Source organism: Aotus nancymaae, unplaced genomic scaffold (genome assembly GCF_030222135.1).
Source record: "Aotus nancymaae isolate 86718 unplaced genomic scaffold, 86718_ANA_hifiasm-v0.15.2.pri h1tg000029l, whole genome shotgun sequence".
In the NCBI taxonomy this organism is placed as follows: domain Eukaryota; kingdom Metazoa; phylum Chordata; class Mammalia; order Primates; family Aotidae; genus Aotus; species Aotus nancymaae.
Genome location: NW_026988442.1, coordinates 33,694,074 through 33,717,328, shown reverse-complemented (window position 1 = coordinate 33,717,328; position 23,255 = coordinate 33,694,074). Strand labels below are relative to the sequence as shown.

The window sequence follows — 23,255 nt, the reverse complement described above, 5'->3', positions numbered from 1 at the left end:
TTCCAACTCTAATTATCCCTCAATTAGAAGAAGCCTCCTAACTGGGTTTTCGGCTCACATGCTTCCTACCTAAAAACCTCCACCCTTTCCCTCACCTCTTTCGATTAACTCTGCACTCAGTGTTCTTCTGTTCATTCATTTCCTCATTCCATTTATATATTCTGGACACCATTTATAAGCCACACATTGTGTTAGGGGCTGGAAACTTAAGATTAATAAAACACACTTTCTCTGTTCCCAAGATTTAAGAGTGTCTGGCCACAGAGTTAGTTGAAAGCCAAGCTTTGGATATATCATTGTCTGCCTCCACAATGGTGCTCCTTCCTCTAAAAAAGAGGGAAGACCCTCCTCCCAGCAGAGTTCTCCTTCCTGAAGGCAGAGATTTCTTGTATATGCTCATTGTGCCCACCATGATTCCTGGCACATAGTAGGCATTGATTTAATAAAAATGGATTGGATAATTGAATTACAGATGGATTAATTGATAGCAGAAATGAATGAATCATTTGTGTGAATGGGAATTCCTATAATCTGCCTTCCCCTTGCTATTTTATTCTTCTACTACAAGTCAGTAATAATAACAGCTCAGGTTGCTTCTGTATTTAATAAGTACCAGGCACTGTGCCAAGAAATTACCTGCCTTATCTCACCTAATATAATCCACACTTTGCAGAAGGGGGAGCTAGTACTAAGAGGGGTAAAGTAAGTAGCCCAAGGACCCTGAGCTGGTAAAATATCCAGCCAGGATATAAGACCTGGCCTCTTACTCCAGAGCTATAGTTCATAACACAATCTCACATATTTCTCATAGAAAGTACTGAGAGCATTATACAGACCCTAAAGGATGGACTCAAATATACTCTGTTCCAAATGATAAAAGGCACCTGAATTGTATTTCCAAAGCCTAAAAATGGCAACTACCCAAACGTCTAGGCTGCAAGGAGATGACAATGCCTCCACCATCTTGAAAAACAGGATATTAGAACCTCTCTGAGGCCAGTGGACCCGTACTGTCCCAGGGGCTTTCTTTCAAGTGAAAATTAACGATCTGCCAAACATGTGGTCTTCCCCAACATTCTAATGAACTGGTCCTCATGGGCTGCCTAATTCTGATTCCAGCTCTGACAGATGTTTGGCAGGAACCACCCAAAGAGCTGTCTTTACTTTCCCAACTCCTCTCCTTAGTTCTGACATTTGGAGGAAAAGTGATGAGTACTCCTATCATCCAAATGTTACCAAGATATCACAGAATATTATGAAACTGTCAAGAAAATAGACAGAGTAGAGGCTTACTTCTTCAATGTTAGAAAATACAAAAAAAAAAAGTGGATAAGAAAGAAACACTGCTTTCCTGCTAGGGGGAAAAAAAATGCAGCGAAGACACTACACAGCAGGCAGAGCTCTGGCGGAAACAACGCCTCCATTGTGGCTTACAGCTTTGACAAAGCAGACTGTTAGTGAAATCAACCATTTGGGGCCAAATTTCCAAGTGCAGCATGTTGCAGAGCACCAGATGCACTCAAATGGTTATTTTCATGGGGAATGAAAGTGATTTGCATCGATTTATTCAGAGCCATCTGAATTCTCAGCCACAAGCATAAAACAAATTCATTGCTCCCTTTGCCTCTGTTAACTTTTTCCTCCTCCTTACTAAAAAAATCCTTTCCCCCACCTGTACATTGAAGTACACATCCTCAGGGACCGAATTTTCTGTGGCCTTTTAAAGCAGACTTGCCTGGAACCTGTGCCCTGTTTGGGCAGTAGGAGAGGACTGCACTTGGTATTTCGGCTTCATTTTTCTTTTTCTCTTGGCTCGTATAGTAATTTATTTGATCCCTATTTTGTTCATTCAACAAAGCTTTAAGTCCTGTGCCAGACTCTGAGCTTATGACACACCCATGGGACCTTGTCCCAGTCCTCCAGAGGTTTACAGCCTCGAGCAGAGCTGTCACTTACTCAGAGGTCAGCTTTTAAAGTTAATGTATAAGATGAAAGTCCCATATAATCAGATTGTCCCTTTAAACACCAGGCTCACACTCAGTGGAAGCAGGTGCTTTTGTGACAAGATGCCAAGCACATGCCAGAGTGAAGGGTGGGCTAGTGGCAGAATCACGTGGTATTAATGCATTGTTTTATCGTTGCACTTTGCTTTAGAAAGCAGGTATAATTGACTGTCCGTATTTATGGAATTCCTGCTGAGAACTAGGCTATGAGCCACACAGAAGGCAGGGGCCTTACCTCACAGTCCCATGTGGTCATGCTTGCCCTATTCTTTGATACTGCACAAACGCCATCAGGGTCTTAAGGAAACAAGAGCTCTCAGCCCCATCATAACTCCTGGTGTTGCCTGTTCACATCCCCACTGCTTCAAGGTGAGTCTCTTTCTCCTGGCCCAACTCATAACTGGTTTGTGTAAGTGAAAGGGAAATCACTGTAATAGTTCACATGTGTTGAGTCTTACTATGCCCTGTCTAATGCCTAGTAAGACATGACTCTCTCCATGTGGTGATTACTACAAGTGACTCTCCTCTATTTCTAGTGAACTGCCTCATGTAATTCCTGTTACATCGTGTGCCACAATCTGTCCCCTTGTGGTGGACACTTAACCTCTTTCTAGTTATTTCTGCTCTTACAAATAAGCTCCCCAAGAATGGGACCTTTGTCTTCTTCAGAGTCATTTCCCCAGGACCTCATATACGATCTAGTGGATAGCAGGACTCAGCAAATATTTGTTGGAAAGAGGAACCTAAGAATAAGGGAACAAGTCCTCCCATGAACATCTGTGTACACGTCATCTTCACTTTTGCTAGTCTACTTCAGAGTAAGTTCCTAGAAGTACTATTGCTGAATAAAAAGATGTGTGAATTTAATTTCAATAAATAAGAACACATTGTCCTCCAAAGAGACCATAGCAAATTGAACCCACAGAATTATACTGTTGCATGAGGGGTACATTTAGAACTTCTTATTTAAATGGTAAGCTCCTTTAAGATGAAAACAAATGCCGGGTGTGGTGGCTCACGGCTGTAATCCCAGCACTTGGGAGGCTGAGGTGAGTGTATCACTTGAGGTCAGGGCTTTGAGACCAGCCTGGCCAATATGGTGAAACCTTGTCTCTACTAAAAATACAAAAATTAGCCAGGGGTGGTGGTGGGTGCCTGTAATCTCAGCTACTTCGGAGGCTGAGGCAGGAAAATCGCTTGAACCCGGGAGGCAGGGGTTGCAGTGAGCTGAGATTGTACCACTGCACTCCAGCCTGGGCGACAGAGCAAGACTTTGTCTCAAAAAAAAAAAAAAAGAAAGAAAACAAATTATGCTTTATTATATATTTGCCATAAGATCTAACACATTGCTTTGCAAGCAAATAGATATTTCATAGAAGTTTTTTGAAGGATAATTAATATGCCAGGATATAAAAAGGGTTTAATTCAGGAGGGAAAAATGATAATTGCTTTAAGCAGTATATTTTTTAAAATCTATAAGTTAACCCAATTAACCAGAGCACATAAATGAAGAGGTAAAGACAGATTTTCTTATGTCGGGGGGAGGGGCAAGGACAGGGGAGATGCTGAGTTGTGAGAAGAGTGTTTACACACATGAGACCCCACCATGCAAGGGTCTGCTTTAGTGTCTGAATAGTAACGAAATTGATTCTATGATTTCTTTGATGCCCTCTATATCTAAGAAAAGAAATTGTGTAACATATTCCTTTTAAAATTAGACTGAATATAAATTAATTTGGTTTCAAGAATTGCGGAAGAATGCCACTTGAATTCTACAAATTCATTGGCAAATTGTATTTGCAAATCCCAGCTTGGAAGTAAATCAATCCATTAAACAAAGAAACACAAAGAAGTGACAAAAAAAAATCTTCAGATTGAACTCTCAAACCTGTGTGTAAATCAGGGCTCCAGAGTACAGGGCAGAAGTCACTCAGGGGCCTGAATGTCACCGTCAGTGAAGCCCCACCCCCGCCACTCCACCCAGAGCCCCTGGGAAAACCTGTTAACTATCAGGCATTCTTCACCTTCAGGCTCTCGCCTTGAAGGAAAGTCTAAAAATAACAACCCCCGTCGTGGAATGAGGAACATCCCACACATTGCCACTCCTTGTTCCAAAATTAGACTTTGTCATAGACACTGATCTCCAAGGTGGCAAAAATAGCTAGCTGCTCAAGGGAGTGCCTGAGCTGTCCCAAAGTCTGACTGCTGCTTCTCCAGCAAGGCAGCTGGCAGCTGGTACAAGGCAGTCCTCGGCTCCCCGTCACATTCACAGTTAGTCCTCCACCTCATACTCCAGGCCCATCCCACCTTCTTCCAGCACCTCCGTTAGAGTGAATAATAACAATGCATTGAATTTTTAAAGTGGAAATGTAGAGGAGAAATAAGATGGTAAGACTACTATCTAAAGCCAACACTATACAAATAATTGAGATTTCATTTTTTAATTTATATCTATAAATATATATATAGCAAGACCCTGTTTCAATAAATTATATATAATATATAATAAATATATATAATATAATATATAACATTAATGATATATAAATTACAAATAAATTATATATATAATTATCAATAAATTAGATATACATATATAATTTATTGAAACAAGGTCTTGCTATGTATAATATATAATAAATATATAATTAATATAATACATATAAATTATATATAAATTATAAATAAATTATATATACATATATAACTTATTGAAACAGGGTCTTGCTATATATATATTTTTATATATAGCAAAATATATATAATATATAATAAATATATATAATTAATGTAATATATAATATTAATTATATATAAACTATAAATAAATTATGTATACTTACATAATTTATTGAAACAGGGTCTTGCTCTGCTGCCCAGGCTGCAGGACAGTAGCACTATCACAGCTCACTGCAGCCTAGACCTCCTGGACTCAAGCCATCCTCCTGCCTCAGCCTTCCCAGGAGCTGGAACTATGGGCATGCACGATTATGTTGGGCTAATTTTTAAATATTTTCTAGAGAAGGGGTCTCCCTATGTTTCCCAGGTTGGTCTCTAATTCCTGGGCTCAGACAATCCTCTCGCCTTGTCCTCTCAAAGTGCTAAGATTATTGGTGTGAGCCACTGTGCTCAGCCCTAACAGCGATTTTTTAAAAGATAGATTACACATTGATAGATGTTTCTGAAAGGTGCTCTGATTATCAACGTCATTTAAAAATGCTAAGACCATGCTCAGTGGGGACATAAGAGCTTTAAAACCCCTCAAAGGACTGAGGCATCATGACCAGAGGTAAAGTTTTAGGAACCAGATAAAACCATCCTGCATTCCTGGCTCCAGTAGTAATGAGCTGTATAGTTGCAGACAAATGACTTCACCATGCTGAGCATCTCTTTCCTCATCTATATCTTAGGACATTGATTCCTTCCAGGTCAGTGATCACAAATAAAATATTCCTTTCCATTGTAAGCCTTGTAGGAGCATGGGCCTCAAGTGCCTACTTACCACTCTATCCTGGCGCACAAAACAGAACATAGTAGGTTCTCAATAAACATGTTTAAATGGTCAAATGAATGAGAGTGAACAAATGAATCTACTCCACAGAGTTATTGTGGTGATTAGAGAAATGGCAAGTAAAGTCTCTGTTATATTGTAGGAGACCTGAAAAATAACAGTGGCTATTATCACAAAGAGTTGGGCATATCGTAGATGTTCAAGAAATACACAGTATTATAAGCAAATGCAATAAAGTAGGAAAAATATTTAAAAGTAAAAAATCAAACCACTAAGTAAATACTATTTCAGAAATTTTCATGGTGCAGGGGACAGACAGTGAGGAGGCCCCATGACCTCCTCCTCCTTGTGGGCATCCCTTTTTGTGGTCCCCTGCCTTTGTATGCACAGGGCTTATGACTTGCTTTTAATCAATAGACTGGCTGGGTGCAGTGGCTCATGCCTGTAATCTCAGCATTTTGAGAGGCAGAGGAAAAAGGTTTCCTTAAACCCAGAGTTTGACACCAGCCTGGGCAACATCACAGGGAGACCTCACGTCTACAAAAAATAAATAATAAATAAAAGGAGCCAGGCATGGCAATGCATGCCAATAGTCCCTGGATACTCAGGAGGCTGAGGTGGGAGGAGGTTGAGGCCACCATGAGCCGTGATCTCACCACTGCAGTTCAGCCTGGGTAACAGAGCAAGACTCTATCTCCAAAAAAAAAAAAAGAACCAAAAATCGATAGACAATGGCAGAGTGATAAGGTGAATAAAATAATCCTTCCACGATTGTGACACATAGGATTGTGGCCTCTTGCTGGCTTTGATGAAGTATGTGGCCATACTGGCGAGGTCCATATGGCCAGGAGCTAAGGGTGGCCTCTGTCCGACAGCCAGCAAGAAACTGAAGCCCTCAATCCGACAACTCCAAGGAGCTAAATTCCACCAAAAACCATGTGAGCTGGGAAGTGGATCCTTCCCCACTTTTACCTTGAGATGAGACTGCAGCCCCAACAGAAACCTGCATTATACAGCCCTTGGAAAAACTGATGAGGAAGGCCCACTATGCTATGCCAAAACTCCTGACCCACAGAAACTGTGAAATAATAAATGTGTGTTGTTTTAATGGTGCATTGTTTGTGGTACTTTGTTACATGGCAATAGAAAATTAATTCAAGTAGTAATATAGACATCGATTAGCCACAGCATCGGGAGCAAGGTCCCAGAGAAGGACGTGTGAGGGCAGACACCACTGGGTGTATCTAAGCATTGCCAAGTCGGGATGCAAGATCAGCATTGCCAGACCTTTCCACTTTTCCAGAAAATATAAAAATCTGGCCAGGCACAGTGCCTCACGCCTGTAATCCCAGCACTTTGGGAGGCTGAGGCAGGTGGATCACAAGGTCAGGAGTTCGAGACCATCCTGGCCAACATGGTGAGATCCTGTCTCTACTAAAATACAAAAAATTAGCTGGGCTTGGTGACATGTGTCTGTAATCCCAGCTACTCCGGAGGCTGAGGCAGGGGAGTCTCTTGAACCCGGGAGGCAGAGATTGCAGAGAGCCGAGATTGTGCCACTGCACTCCAGCCCGGGCAACAGACCAGGACTCTGTCTAAAAAAAATAAAAATAAAAAAAAATCTGAGATTTATGTGTAAGCTCTTAATTTTTAAATGTCAGTCACTAATTTGGAGTTTTCAGAATAGCAGTGAGTTATTATTTCTCCTCTATGTTTCCTCTTTAAAAATTCAATGCAGGGTAAAGAAAACATGTGTAAGGGCTGGATTCAAATACACAGTGTCAGGCAGGGTGATGCCAGCACACCTGTTCCAAATTTGAACACTACTAGCTTCTAAGCTGGTGGTTTGGGGCCTTCAGTGCAAGAGTTTTCATGAGGTTTAGAAATTACACAAAACATCCTTAAAATATTGTCTGTTACAGAGCAGAGATATGACACATTCTTGTTTTATTATTATTGAAATTATCATAGTAGTTTTCTATGTCTGTTGAAACAAATTACCATCAATTGGTGGCATAAAACCACACAAATTTATTGTGTTACAGTTCTAGAGATCAGAAGTCCAAAATCAGTTTCACTTGGCTGCAGTCAAAGCATCAACAGGGCTGGTTCCTTCGGGAGGTTCTGGGGGAGAACCTGTTTTCATGCCTTTTCTAACTTCTCAAGGCCACCAACAGCTTTTGGCTCACAGTCCCCTCTTCCACTTCAAAGCCAGCTGCGTGGCATTTTAAAAGTTTCCTCTCCACCCCTTCTCTCTCTCTCTGCTTCTGCCATTGCCTTGCCCTCTGTTTGACTCCTGTTTCTCTCTTCTTTTTTTTTTTGAGACAGAGTTTCGTTCCGTCACCAGGTTGGAGTGCAGTGGTTCCGTCTTGGCTCACTGCAACCTCCACCTCCTGGGTTCAAGGATTCTCATGCCTCAGCCTCCCGAGTAGCTGGGATTACAGTTGCCCGCCACCACACCCAGCTAATTTTTGTATTTTTAGTAGAGACGGGGTTTCACCACGTTGGCCAGGCTTGTCTTGATCTCCTGACCTCGCGATCTGCCCGCCTCGGCCTCCCAAAGTGCTGGAATTATAGGCGTGAGCTACTGCGCCGGTCCTCTTGTTTCCCTCTTCTAAAGACACGTGTGATTACATTCAACCCACCTGGATAGGCCAGGATAATCTCGCCATCTCAGGATGCTTAACTCGGTCACTTCTGCAAAGTCCTTCTGCCTTGTAAGGTAATATTCACGGAGAGCAGAAATTCAAATGTTGACATATCTGGGGAGCCCTTATTCAGCCTCCCACAACTGTTACTATTGTTATCTTACCCACAGGGCCCTTTGGGATTGAGGGTCATAAGGCTGACTCAAATCAATTCACTCCAGGCTGTAATTTCAGCCTGGTAGGGACCCAAAGTGCAGCCTCTGTCTGTAGATGCAATCTTGGGAATGTTACAACAGTGACAGTTAACAGTGAGTTAGGTCTTCCAAATAGTGAGGCTAAGGCCAGATACGAGTTTCGCCATCTTTCTCCAGTTATGACCTTGGCCATCTCATAGAAGCAAGTCAGCAGTCATTAAAGGCAATTCCCAGTGGAATGTAGCCAGGTCTATGTGGATCCACTCTTAATTACCAGAAAAGGCAAAACAGTAACCTAGGCAGGGTGAGCCCGTAACGTTGCGTTCATTTGTGTTGTTTGAGCATGGTAGCCCCTAATCAGAGATTGATTGAAGTACATTGATTTTAAGCTTTTCACAATCCTTCCTTTACCTCCTTAAGATTCAGATCCCACATTGAAGCTTACTCACTTCCATCTAAAACAGGATGCCGTGGCTTTAAAAATCACATTTATTTCATAGAACTCATTAGGCATACAGCAAATTAAAAGCAAGTGACATTATTTTCTGGTTAAATTTGCAAAGGGATAATCCAAACGATTTACTCATATTCCTGATTAATTTTTAGCGGAAATAATGAGGAGGTTGTAAATGGAAAAACACGTGAATGAGCACGCAGAACCTGCCTTCAAGTACAAAACAATTTATGTTAATTGATGGCTTTGCCAATAAGATGATCTTAGCAAAACTTCTGCAGATGCCTGAAGGGATCTAATAGAATAGCTGCACAACACTAATGCAATGACACGTTGCCCTGTAAGTTTAAAGTGACTTGAATTCTACTTCACAGCTCGCCCTGGCTCCCTCCCTCTCTCTCTCTCATCCATCCACTGATCTCTTTTTATTGAAATACCCAGCATTCCTAAGTAGATGGGGAAATAGATACCAAGATTGTATTAGTTCAAAAAGAAGGTCTCCCTGGAAGGCTACTTGGAAAGAAAAGCAAATCCTTAAAAGCATTCTCAGCCTTTGATTCAGCAATCCATTCTTAAGAATTTGTCAGAGGCCCAGCATGGTGGCTCACGTCTGTAATCCCAGCACTTTGGGAGGCTGAGGTGGGTGGATCATGAGGTCAGGAGATCGAGACCATCCTGGCCAATAAGGTGAAACCCTGTCTCTACTAAAAATACAAAAATTAGCTGGGTGTGGTGGCACGTGCCTGTAATCCCAGCTACTCAGGAGGCTGAGGCAGGAGAATCACTTGAACCCGGAGGCGGAGGTTGCAGTGAGCCGAGAACACGCCACTGCACTCCAGCCTGGGTGACAGAGCGAGACTCCACCTCAAAAAAAAAAAAAAAAAAAACTAAAAATAATAATAATAATAATTTATCTTAAACAGACAGTCATTGATGCATACAGACTGAGCACTGAGCTGATGCACAGGTTTTTTGTTGTTTTTTGGATATATATATATTTAGAGAAGGGGTCTCACTTTGTCACCCAAGCTGGAGTGCAGTGGCAGAAACCTAGCTCACCGCTGTCTTGAATTCCTGGGCCCAAAGGATCCTCCTGCCTCAGCCTCCTGAATAGCTGGTCATACAGACACAAGCCACTGTACCTGGCTAATTTTTAAATTTTCAGATCTTACCATTTTGCTCAGGCTTATCTTAACCTTCTGGTCTCAAGTGATCCTCCTGGCTAGGCCTCCTAAAATATTGGGATTACAGGTATGAGCCACTGTGCCCAATCTTGATGCATAGTTTTTATAATCTATGAAATATCCATATAATAAACTAGGACCACAAAATATGATGTTGCAGATGATATTTAATGAGACAATATGTAAATATATTTTTGCAGAAAGCTAGTACAAGTAATGTATTCAATATAATTCTATTTTCCACATCTACCTAGTTAAAATACCGGAAAGCTACATACTCAAAAGTGAGTAATGAGTGTATTCTTATGGGTGGGCGGAGGGATGACTTACTACATTCTTTTTGTTCTGCTGTGTTGTGTATAATTTTTCAATAATTCATAGATTCCTTTTGAAATAAGGAGATAATAAATACAATGATTTCTTATAGTTTCTTCTAGTAGTTTCTAATTCTCTAAAATCTATTAAATTACATGATTCCCTACTCCTCGATCTAATTTTACATTTGCTCTACTTAGACATTTAGAGAGAAAGTGAGGGAGATGGCGAGGGGGAGAGAGAGAGAGAGAGAGAATGGAGATGCAGATGCAAATGGACCTAGATGTCGTTGCTAGATAATCGTCTAGCCATTTTCATCAGGCATTGCTAGGATCAAACTGGACCAACCAGTCTGCTCAACCATTAACAGCAATGCTAATGATGGCTCAACTATTAACAACAGTAATACCAGCTACAGTTCATGGGAAGTTCTGTAATGAGCTCTGGGTGGAACATGTTATGAGCATATCTCACTTAAACCTTAAGAGGGGACTTCAAGATAAATACTATTACCGTTCCCATTTTAGAAAGGAGAAAATGAGCTCAGGGATATCAAAAACTTTGCTCTCCTCCACAAAGCTGGAATGTTTCAGAATTGGTGTTCGAACTAAGTCTGGCTTCACGGGCCACGATCTTGAACACAGTATGATAGCACTGACCTTTATCTCTGTTTCTTCTGTGCCTACCCCTAAATTAGTTATATTAGTCACAGTTTTCCAGAAACAGAAATAGGATATATACACCAAGATCTGCAGTCTGAAGGCCTGAAAGCCGATGGTGACGATTTCTGTTCTGGATTTTAGAACAAAAGGAGACCAATGTCCCAACTCAAGATCATGAAACAGAGAGAGCTAGTTCTCTCTTACCCTGCCTTTTGTTCTATTCTGGCCTCCATCAGATTGGATGAGGCCCACTCACATAGCACAGGGCAATTTGCTTTACTCAATCTATCAATTCAAACATTACTGTCATTCAGAAACACCCTCAGCGACACACCCAAAAGAAAGTTTAACCAAATATCTAAGCACCCTATGTCCCAGTCAGGTTGACATATAAAAACAACCATCGGCCAGGCGTGGTGGCTCACGCCTGTAATCTCAGCACTTTGGGAGGCTGAGGCAGGTGGCTCAGAAGGTCAGGAGATCAAGACCATCCTGGCCAACATGGTGAAACCCCGCGTATACTAAAAATACAAAAAAACTAGCTGGGCGTGGTGGCGCGTGCCTGTAGTCCCAGCTACTCGAGAGGCTGAGGCAGGAGAATTGCTTGAGCCCAGGAGGCAGAGATTGCAGTGAGCTGAGATCATGCTACTGCACTACAGCCTGGGCGACAGTTTGAGACTCTATCTCAAAAAAAAAAAAAAAAAAAAAAAAAAAAATATATATATATATATATATATATATATAAAATAAAAAAAATAACAACCATCAGGGCCAGGTGTGGAGGCTCACACCTGTAATCCCAGCACTTTGGGAGGTTGAGGTGGGCAGATCACAGGGTCAGGAGTTTGAGACCAGTCTGGCCAACATGGTGAAACCCCTTCTCTACTAAAAATACAAAAATTAGTTGGTTATGATGGAGGGTGCCTGTAATCCCAGCTACTTGGGAGGCTGTAGCAGGACAATCATTTGAACCTGGGAGGCAGCGGTTACAGTGAGCCAAGATCACACCATTGCACTCCAGCCTGGACAACAGGAAAAAACTCAGTGTCACACAAACACACATACTCACACATACACAAATCAAAACCCTTTAATTCATTCCAGGCCTCCTCAGCATGCCCACCACTGCCAGCTCTGAAATCATACACATGTCTTCAAGCCCAGCCCCAGTTTCTCACAAATGCTTAAGTCAGCCCTGGCTCACAGGAGCACTTGCTCTTTTCCAACAATAAGCTCCGTCCTGTGGCCCAAATCCAGCCTCCTCACTGTTTCTGACTGACCCATATGCAAAAAAAAACAAAAAACAAAAAAAAGGTGTACTTTTTTTTTAAGCCTACAGCACCCGGTGTTCCCAGGTAGTCTCCCATCCAAGTACTAACCAGACCCGACCCTACTTAGCTTCCAAGATCAGACAAGATCGGGTGCATTCAGGGTGGTATGGCTGTAGGCAAAAGGTGTGCTTTTTAACGGTTGGGAGACAATCAAAAGAAGAGTAATATTTCATGACGTGAAAATTATATAAAATATGTATATCAATGTCCATTAATACAGTTTGTTTGAGGACAAGACCATGCTCATTTGATTACATCTTTCTCATAGCTGCAGTTGTGCTACAGTGGAGCTAAGTACTTATAGACCATATCAGTCCACAAAGCGTGAAGCATTTACAATCTGTCTCTTTATAGGGAGCTTTGCTGACCTCTGCTCTAAAATCCCAGAGTGCTGCATATAGACATCGTTTGGGATAACTTGGGGCTGTGCTGGAACAGATCACATGACTGGCATGCTTTGCCCCTCCACCCTTTAAATCCAACCACCCCACATGTTTCAATCAAAAAGTTTCAAACTACCCTAATCTTCCCATGCCAACCCACTTAATTTGCTTTTGTATATTTCCTTCCAGATGTGAATCTCTATGTATATGTTTGCAGCCACAATGCATGATGTGCATTATTTAACCATTATGCATTCATTTATTATGATTTATGATTTCATGAATTTACACCCCTTAAAGAAGAAACTCATGAACATAATGTTTTTTTTTTTTTTTTTGAGATAGGGGGTCTCACTCTGTCACTCAGGCTGAAGTGCAGTGGCACAAACTCTGCTCACTGTAGCCTTCACCTCCTGGGCTCAAGTGATCCTCCCACCTCAGCCTCTTGAGTAGCCGGAACTACAGTCGCACACCACCGTGCCTGGCTAATTTTTGTATTTTTATAGAGACAGGGTCTTCCCATGTTGCCCAAGCTGGTCTCGAACTTCTGGGCTCAAGCGATCAGCCTGCCTCAGCCTCTCAAAGTGCTGGGATTACAAGAGTGAGCCACCACACCTGGCCTTATGAACGTAATTCTTTGTGTAATCCAAGTCACTAGCATGATGTAAAGCAAAGAGCAAGTGTTCTGAGGGCCTGTTTTTGTGTGCTGTGTGTTCCTGTTTGGGCATCTTTATACACCAATGACTATGAAGAAACGGCACATGCATGGCTCTGGGTAGCAGTCCACGGCAGACAGGTTCTCTTTGACCCACAAAGTGTTGGAGTCTTAATTGGAATTAATTCCCAACACTTACCAACTGGCAGGTATTACGTCCAGACGCAAATCTTTGGCTTCCCTTGAAAAATCAAGTGATCTACCTACATGGATCTCACAGTCTCATGTTCTCATATTAAGGGATGTCTGGTCTCAGGCTTTTGATATTTCACTCTAGCTTCCCTCAGCCCTCATCTTTCATTTCCATTTTTCTCTCTGGCCCCTGTTGACATTTGAAATAACTTCTGATATAGCAAGACATATATCCATAGGTAGACGATCCACATGGTTGTGTCTATAGATGTCTGTACACAAGCAAATTGATTTGAAACACCCTTACGATTGAGTTGGAAAGTAGATAAGGGGATGCTTGGTCATGGTGTTACCAATGGCCCACATCGGGCATTCCGGAATGGCATTTAATCCAAGCGATACACTGTTGAGAAGAGGAATAAATCATCTGCTCAAACAATGCTGACCATATTTTCCAGCACAAAAATGACCCAATTGCTTTCTGCAGTGATATGCACTAGAACACGAGGAAGAAATTGCAAACGTACCATTGAGTTCTTCACGCTCTGTAGCAAGCGCTCATGCTGCTCGGCTATGGCCAAGGCAGCAGAGTGGACTTTCTGATAAATGGCCTCCCCGTCTCGGGTCTGAAAGATAAACAGCCCTTCACCAGTCTCACACATCCTGTGAAAACAAAAACAAAACAACTTCTGAAAATCCAGCGCCTAGAAGTTCAATGCACTAAGATCCTGGAACACTCCATTAGGCTGTGCCTGTTTATTATTTTTTATGAGATTAAGATTCTTGTTCACATTTGCTAAACAAAGTTAACTAGAATCGAAATGTTCAAAGTGTTCAATTAATTGTTATTAACAAGGGCAGGGGACCAAGGGACCAGGCTAACCTGTGCTGAATGCTTTTAATCACAAAGTAAAACAGAAATTTAATAAAATGTTGTTTCTTGATAGGGAAGGTGAAGGTATAACACTTTACCTTCCTTATCCTTCACCTTACCACTCTCAAAGACAAACACCTGTGCAAGTGCATTCCTTTGTACAGTCTGTGAATAACTCCTCATCAGAAACTGCCAGTCAGCACAGAGGGTGAGGAAGATTCTACGTCTCTTTTAGATTCTGTTCTCGCTTTCCCTACAGACCGTGGCTTTAAGGATTCTTTCCCTCCTAAAATCCTAGATCTCCAGCTTTCATTCAGTGTGATCGGTCAAATGCAGTTAATTTTTTTTCACTGAGCATGACTGTGCTGAATTAATATTTGGAACATTAGGGAAGTTCTTCATGGAAAACTGTATAATTGGATAATTAACATCAAGTGTTAAGAAGAAGGGCATCTGTACCTCAGATGGTAAACAAAGAGAAATAAATTTCATTAATAAGGGAAGATTGGTACCCACAATTAGGCAAGAGATAAAGAAATGCTTTTTATCGAAATATATTTTAGTACATATGTGCATATATATGCTATGTATATATATATTTTATGTATATATATATATATGTTTTAGTGTGTATATATATAAAACTACCCTAAAATATATTTAATTATTATCAATTTTTTTTTAAACTTGGACAAAATCATATGCAGGGATATTAAAAGAAGCTCTGAATTTGATACATACATATGCCAACAGTAAACTAAAAGATTGTTTCGTTTGCTTGCTTCTTTTAAAGCACTTAATTATTCTAAGACACAATGCCACTCCTTCCATTTCAGAATTGCTTGCTGAAAAACTGAACAGTAGCTTTAGTGCCTGAATTTTGCCCCTATCTAAAGAACTGTTTAATACAACACAGAAACTAAGCAAACTTTCAGCCAAACCTCTGTTATTTTTTGTCTAGCCCAGTCTATGCAATTAATGCAATAGAACAAGGAAGCTGTATCCCTATTTAATGTTTTGAAGTTGGCCCAGTACCACAGACAAATGACAGCTTTCTACATATATGGCATGGCCTAAGTAATGGGCCAAAACCCATTAAATTTGAATTACATTTCATAACTTTCATGAATATGAGCCATGTATGAAGAAACAGAGGGAGTTTGGGTACGGTGGCTCACACCTGTAATCCCAGCATTTTGGGAGGTCAAGGTGGACAGATCATCTGAGCTCAGGAGTTTGAGACCAACATGACAAAACCCCATCTCTACTAAAAAATACAAAAATTAGCAGGCCATGGTGGCGGGCACCTGTAATCCCAGCTACTCAGGAGACTGAGGCAGGGAGAATTTGCTTGAACTTGGAAGATGGAGGTTGCAGCGAGCGAAGATCGTGTCACTGCACTCCAGTCTGGGCGACAGACAGAGACTCCATCCCTGCCCTCTCCCTCAGTAAAAAAAAGAAGAAGAAGAAGAAACAGAGGGAAAAATGATGGCTCTTTCAATAAGCTAATACAAAGAACTAGCTCATGAGGTTGATCATGTGATTTTAATTGTTAAGTCATTTTAATCCAAAGAAGATCTAAAACTGAAATTCAGGGCATTTTCAATCAAGTCCTATCCTGAAGACATCTTAAAATACTTAAACCCTTTCTGCTCCCTCTTCCTTATTTAAGCCACCATACAAATTTGACTGTATTCTTGGCATGTAATTCTGTAAGGTTTTGTTTTTCATACATCTTTTGTCCATCAAATTTGGAAATATTAATTTAAGAGGAGGAAGTAATCCTAATAAATTCTTTAAGAGGAGAAAGTGGCCTCTGGTTTCCCCTGGGGCAGAGGTCTCTGTATATTTATTTACTTCCTTAAATGCCAACCTTGGTTCCAGAAGTATTGAAGGTACCTGTTACTCAGAAACACTTGTAGTATGACAGATTAATACCACACCTTGCAGCTATGTTCCTCAAGCTTGGATGATCTAGTGGCTTTCAAAGTCTTTATTTACTGCAACCAACCATAGAAAATATAATTTAGATTTTTAGCCAGTATACCTAACAATTTCTCTACTATCAATCTATAACATGCTAATATTTTCTATCTTATTTTTAATACTAGTGGTGGAATGCTTAATCTATATCATAATCCATTCATTTTACTCTTGGAAAATCACTCTTACCCAGTGCCCACTTTTAAGAAACATAATACACCAATACATCTATAACCTTCCTTTAATGACATTTAAGTCTTTAAATAAATATTGTAATCAAAAATAAATGAAATCAAAACGACTATAGTACCAAACATTCTTCTTTTATATATATAGATTTCCCTCTCCTCTGCCTGAAGATCTGGAAAACACACACACACACACACACACACACAGACACATCCCACTTACCACTAACAGAAAAGAATAGGAGATACAACCTCAAATTCCATTAGAGTTCAGGCAGAGAACACGAATGCATAAAGGTGCTCAAACCCACTATGACCTAGGGTAGCGAGAGTGCCGCTAGCAGAGAGCACAGGTCCCGTCTAAGCATAGTAGCCAGAAGTCAGCCCTAATCAGGTGTCTACGTGAGGGAATGGGGAAATATGCATCCAAGGTACTCACAGTTTCTGATTGTTTAAGAGAAGCAAGACATCTTGACTTTTATGTGAAGTCACATGAATTTTATACGTCAGCAACTTGTTTCATTTTCTCTTTAATTTGTGAGAGTCAAATGGCCTTGATCAACCAGATGTGGCCAAGAAATCACCAGTGTGCATTAAAGACACAAATTGCATTAAGAGCTCTAAATAGAACATAAATGAGGCCTTTGGTGTAAATTGTTAAGACTTTTGCTCCTATCGCTCAAAGGCATGTGTCCTTCATTGGACAGCCTGGCCCAGGAAGATGCTAATGACCACAAACTGACCTTCAGATGCTTTTCCATCAGGTGTCTTCAATACTCTACCCACAGGTTCTTTTATCTTATCCACCCCTCCCAATTGATGTGTTTGGAACTGTTTCATAAGCAGCTTTACAACACTCTAAAATGTTACTACAGGCCTCCATCAAAATCATATGACGGGCTAACTCCCCAAGGCAGTAAGAAGAAAACAAACAAATCAAAAAAAGAAAGTGAAAAGAAAGGCACATCAAACAGGTTAATGGTCTTACATAATCTCATACAGCAATGTCTGCTTCTCATCTCCAGAGAAAATGCAGCACAGAACAAAGATGTTTTAATGGGTTCACCCTTTAGCAGAATAGCCAAGTCACCTGCTTTGACTTCCGATGGTCCCAATTCCTCCTTTCTCTTTACCCACTGATTTTTACCCTGGATGCTCTTCCTTTAACCAAAGTGGTCCCAAATGACCCAACACTCTGGATATTAATGAAAACCAGTGAATTGGAAACCCAGAGAATGTAAAAAAGGGTTTACGTTAGGCCTTTCTAATTTCCTCTGTGAAGATAAAGATTCAAATATAATAATATTGCTGCCATATAGATGCAGGTATAGTTTTCAGTTTCCCAGTAATTGCCTAAATGAAATGCCTGTCACTCCAAATCATGGATTATTCAATTATTCAAGAATCCAGAGGGAACCATTAGCTCCGAAAACACCGGGAACCATTCATTCTTCCACACACCAAATACGTGTCAAGGCAACATAATAGAACACAGGAGCGTGAGCAGGGATTACCTGGCTGGCCTGGTATCTCACCAGCTCTGTGATCTACTGACAGCTATCTCACCTGTCTAAATCTGCATTTTCATCTGTAAACAAATGGAATGCTAAGAACTCTCATCTAGATTTACTGCAAGTATTAAATAGGATATGCAGAGTACACAATTATATCTTCAAGTAAAGGGAGCTTCCATTACTCCACCAGAATGTAAGCTCCCTGTAGACAGGGAATGTGTTCTGATCTATTCACAGCTTTTCCACTCATGCCTAGAGCATGGCTTGGTTTACATTTGGTGCTGATACATAACTGTAGAATGAATTGTGAAGGGGAAGGCAGTGCTAGGAAAGGTGTAGCTGGGAACCTGAACCAGGCTTCCTTGAACAAATTTTACTGACACTGAGAATTCATTGAGTTACCCTGGGGAGGCGAGTGGCTTGAGAAAGAGGGGAGGAAGAACAGTCTCGACAGACAGAACTGCACATATAAAGCTTTTAGGTGGGACACAGGGAAGTGAAGCCAACATGTTGGGGAGGTGATGGGAGGAGGAGTAGCCTGTGGGGAGGAGGGCATGGGTGGAGCACGAGTGGGTGGAGTGCAAGTGGGTGGAACACAAATGGGTGGAGCACAAGTGAGCATGTGCTGGGACCATGGTCCTCGGTACTGTGAAGATTCAAGACCCAGACACTACGGTTCACCGACACTGAGTACCCAACTTCAGAAACTCTGTTTTCTCTTTTTGCACATAACATTTCACACCAACATATTTTATTAGAAAAATACTAATGGGGTTGAAATTATGGAAACTAAAATAAATTATCTCATGGTAGGCAGTATAAGTAAACATTTGAAATCAGTAGGCCAGTAAGTTTCATATTTTCTTGCTTTCAAGATGTCTTCTGTGCACTGCCTCTCTTTGTATCTCTCTCTCTCTCTATCTGTGTCTGTGCGTGCGTGTGTGTGTGTGTGTGTGTGTGTGTGTGTGTAGAATATATGAACATTACCAAAAGCAGAACACAATTTGACCACAACGTGTATATTTAACGCAGGCATTTCTTTCTCTCCACCCCTACCAAGGCAGCTATTAAATCAATGTTGTATTTTACATTTACAATCACGTTATAATTGAAAGAATAAGGTACTTGTTACATCTACCAGAGACAAAGCATAACAGCCGCTGTGAAGGATATAAACATAGGCTTTCTCTTTGAGAAGCTTAGAATTAATTTGGAGAGACAAGATCTACATATGCAAAACGTTTGAGAATAATATCATGGTTGCATGAACCATACTGATGCGGCAATTAAAAAAGGTAATGTACAGTTGAGAAGAAGGGTGGGTGTCAGTGTTGGTAAAATGAAAATTTGGAATTCAAAAACCTGAGAGAAACAGATCCGAAGCACCTGACAGAGAGGGATATAAAATTAAAAGGAAAACAAAAACTGCAGAATGTTTACTTTTGTCTGTGAAAGTGAGGTGAACTAAAAATACAGTTTGAACAAGTGGAGTACAATCCCCTTCCCCCACGCCTGAGGCTATAGCAATGCCAACAGCACTATAACAAGAAAAAACACTTGCACAGACATGAAATGAAGAAACGACAGGCCTAACCATGTGGGTTCTAGGGGCTTCATTTTGAGGAAGAAATTTGGGAGGAATTTCTTTTTTCTTTTTTTTTTTTCTTGAGACAAAGTCTCACTCTGTCACCTGGACTGGAGTGCAACGGTGCAATCTTGGCTCACTTCAACCTCCGCCTCCTGGGTTCAAGTGATTCTCCTGACTCCAGCCTCCTGAGTAGCTGGGATTATAGGTGCCCGCCACCACACCCAGCTAATTTTTTTTTGTATTTTTAGTAGAGATGGAATTTCACCATGTTGGCCAGGCTGGGTTCAAATTTCTGACCTCAGGTGATCCACCCATCTTGGTCTCCCAAAGTGCTGAGATTACAGGCATGAGCCACCATGCCTGGACTGGGGAGGAATTTCTAAGGAGCTTGTCATGTGGACTTGATCTCAACTCTACTAAAGTCAGCAATACTGACATGGTCCCATCATTCTTTGTCATTAGGGCTGTCCTGAGCACTGAAGGATATTGAGCAGCATCCGTGGCCTCTACTTACTAGATGCCAGTAGTACCCCATAGTTTGACAAGCAAACATGTCTCCAGACATTGACAAATGTCCCCAGTAGAAAAAAATCGTCAAAACAGACTAACATGAGGACAAGGGAGAACCCAAGTAATGAGTACATGGTAAGAGGCTTCATATACAGGGCAGCATCTGAGTTTAGGGAACTGTTGTTTCCATACAGTCTGGATGACAAGGACATTCCGCTTTGTCTACCTCTGCTGTCTTTCCTGTTCCAATCACTGGCATTACTGCCTAGTTGATCTCAGCTTAAGATAAACCAGCTGTCTATTCTCCTAGTGCCCCGTGTATGTGCTTGCTGGAGATCAGGGCAGTCTGGCCCACTTGCTATTGCAATTGTTTTCCTAGCCCTTTCTGTGACCGGTAGGGTGAGAAATGGGAATCAGTGTAAGATAACAGATCATATATCACTTGCCACTCAGGCTTCTGAGCATGGGACGCTGTCAACATCCATCATTCACATACAACTTGCATGATGGCTGTCAAATCTTTGTGCCACCTATGTAATTCATTTTTAATCAACTTGCTTTATTTTCCTTAAATGAATCTATTTTTGTAAGTTGGAATTATCACATCCATATCAAACCAGTATCCCCTGTTATAAGTTGAAAGCAAGCTTAAAAAACACATTTAAAAAATTGTTATCAAACTCTGCTACACCCTCTTGCTGTCAAAGATCTGAGCTAGAAGTTTGCTCACTTCTTAGTAACACAAGTACATTAGAAAATTTTAGAGATGTGTCAGACATGCAGCATCCAACTGAAATGTTTCTCCATTATTCAAGCAAAAGGATCAAAAAATAAACTGAAAAGAAAATGACTTTATCATTGTAAGACTCAGATTTATTTAACATCACCTCTACTGCCCAAAATCACGCCACAGTTTTGGAAACGCAGGTCTAGTTCCTAGAGACCTGCTCCAGGTGTGTGGGGTGACGTCTGGAAGATACGAAGTCTCCACTGGGCGCGGTGGCTCATGCTGGTGACCTCCCAGCACTTTGGGAGGTCAAGGCGGGTGGATCAACTGAGGTCAGGAGTTTGAGACCAGCCTGGCCAACATGGTGAAAACCCATCTCTACTAAAAATACAAAAATGAGCTGGGCATAGTGGTGGGCACCTGTAATCTAGCTACTCGGGAGGCTGAGGCAGGAGAATTACTTAAACCCGGGAGACAGAGGTTGCAGTGAGTCAAGATCACATCACTGCACTACATCCTGGGTGACAAACTGAAACTCTGTCTCAAAAAAAAAAAAAAAAAAAAAAAGAAGTCTCAATCCCAGCTCCCTCACATGATGCAAACATGACCTTGAATGGGTTCCTCCTCTTCTCAAAGTCTCCATGACTTCGTATTTCAAATGTGAATAACAAGGTCACAGAAACCACACAGGATGGTGAGAGGTGGCGTTTTGTATTTAGCAAAGGATCCAGCATCAAATGAGCATTTAATTAGGATTTGTCCTTGTTGCTATCTTAACCCTTTAAAATGTCAAAGTCAAACAGAAAAGGGTGCTCTGGAAAATCCTCATGAGAGAGCCACAACCACATCTTTGCCTTCAAGGCAATGTGGGTGCACCCAGAACAGCAGTAGGGAAGCAGGAATGACTGAGATGTATGGGAATGGAATGTGTGTGGCTGGGAGAAAGAGTGATGTTGAGAGAAAAGGTGGGTGGGCACAATAAAATAAACCTCTTCTTTGAGAATGAAAATATGAATTCAGAAATAGGAATCTCCTCTAAGAAAAGAATCAGTTTTAATTAAAGAAAAACTAGGATGCAAAAATTGGGTGTTTTGTTTCTCCAGCTCCAGTGAAGGACACAGCGTTTGTGCTGGAGGATTAGCACACCTTACGAGATGTAAAGCTTGTTGGCTGGTGTTCAGGGTGAAGAGAAAGACCCCAGTGCAGATTGTGCAGGGCCACACTGTGACCTTCCTCCTGCCATTTCATCATCACTAGCACGGGTTTCCTAACAGCCAGAGTCCCCACAAAGGTGCACAGAGATCTTTGCTATTGCCTTTAGATATAAATTCTAATACTTATAGTCTGGACTTGAGGGTTTGTGGAAAAACAAACAAAAGAATAAGTTAACTACTATCTGTAGTCATAGAACAAATCTAGTATAACAGACAGTGGTTGTTTATTAATTGTATCTGTTCTTAGTCACTTATGATGTACAGAAAGTCAAAGGAAGATCACTTTTTTCCATTTTTGTTTTATGATGTGATCTAACTCCCTGTGTGAAGAAAGCATTTTCACACATTCTTCCTGAAATAGCAGTTTATAAGAAATGGGTTGGAATTAGCAGTGCTTTTTTAACAGTTCTGAACTCGAACACAATGTGTGGCTTTACTAATCCCTTGACAGGATGAGACGGCGGTTTAGTAAGTGGGATAAACTGCTGAATGAGCCCTGAAGTTAACCTATCCAGAAGTGACCTGTGGGTCATCCTCAGCCCCAGTGCCCACTCCACACCTTTCTCTGCAGTCTTAGGTGCTCCTGGAGGGTCCCTAACACTTCCCTTTCCCTCTTAGCCCATATCCAATCTGACAGTAAATCCTTCTGGCTTTAGTTTAAAAACCTAGCATTATTCAACATTTAAGACCATATTCACTGTTACTCACATGCCTGCAGCCATTCCTGTCCCTCACATGAGTACTACAATGCCCTGTAACTGGTTTTAGCTTGAGAAAGTCTTAAAGAAAAAAAATATTATGTCATTTCTTTGCCTAACACCTCTCCAGCTTAGAGAAGAACGCAATCTCGTCTAAAAACAGCCCTTTGCTAGGATCTCCTGCGAGGTAATCTTTGCCTATCTGGGAGACTTGGGCTAGACAGATAGGAACAATACGATTCAATTCAATATGATTCAGGTCATGTGATATCAGTCAGCCTGCAGACTGAGATCCACCACATGTGCCACCAATCAATCATGCCTGCATAATAGAGCCCAGTATAATCTTTCTGAGTGGTGGCTCAGGGGCGTCTCCCAGGTTGCCAGTGCTCCATGCGTAATGTCCCATGTCGGCAGGAGGAAAGCA

The 23,255-nt window shown here is 41.2% G+C and overlaps 1 protein-coding gene and 1 non-coding gene across 3 annotated transcripts in view; both read right to left on the bottom strand.

The window, feature by feature from the left end:
- The window catches only part of DOK5 (docking protein 5), a 169,053-nt gene that overhangs the window by 23,962 nt on the left and 121,836 nt on the right, over positions 1 to 23,255 (bottom strand). For both annotated transcript variants that reach the window (XM_012467489.2, XM_012467490.2), the window contains exon 6: positions 14,060 to 14,195. In XM_012467489.2, coding sequence (XP_012322912.1) covers positions 14,060 to 14,195 — 136 coding nt within the window. The remainder of the gene's footprint in view (positions 1 to 14,059; positions 14,196 to 23,255) is intronic.
- LOC135277168 (5S ribosomal RNA) lies at positions 12,302 to 12,420 on the bottom strand. The gene has a single exon (XR_010344759.1). It is a non-coding gene; the product is annotated as a 5S ribosomal RNA (ribosomal RNA).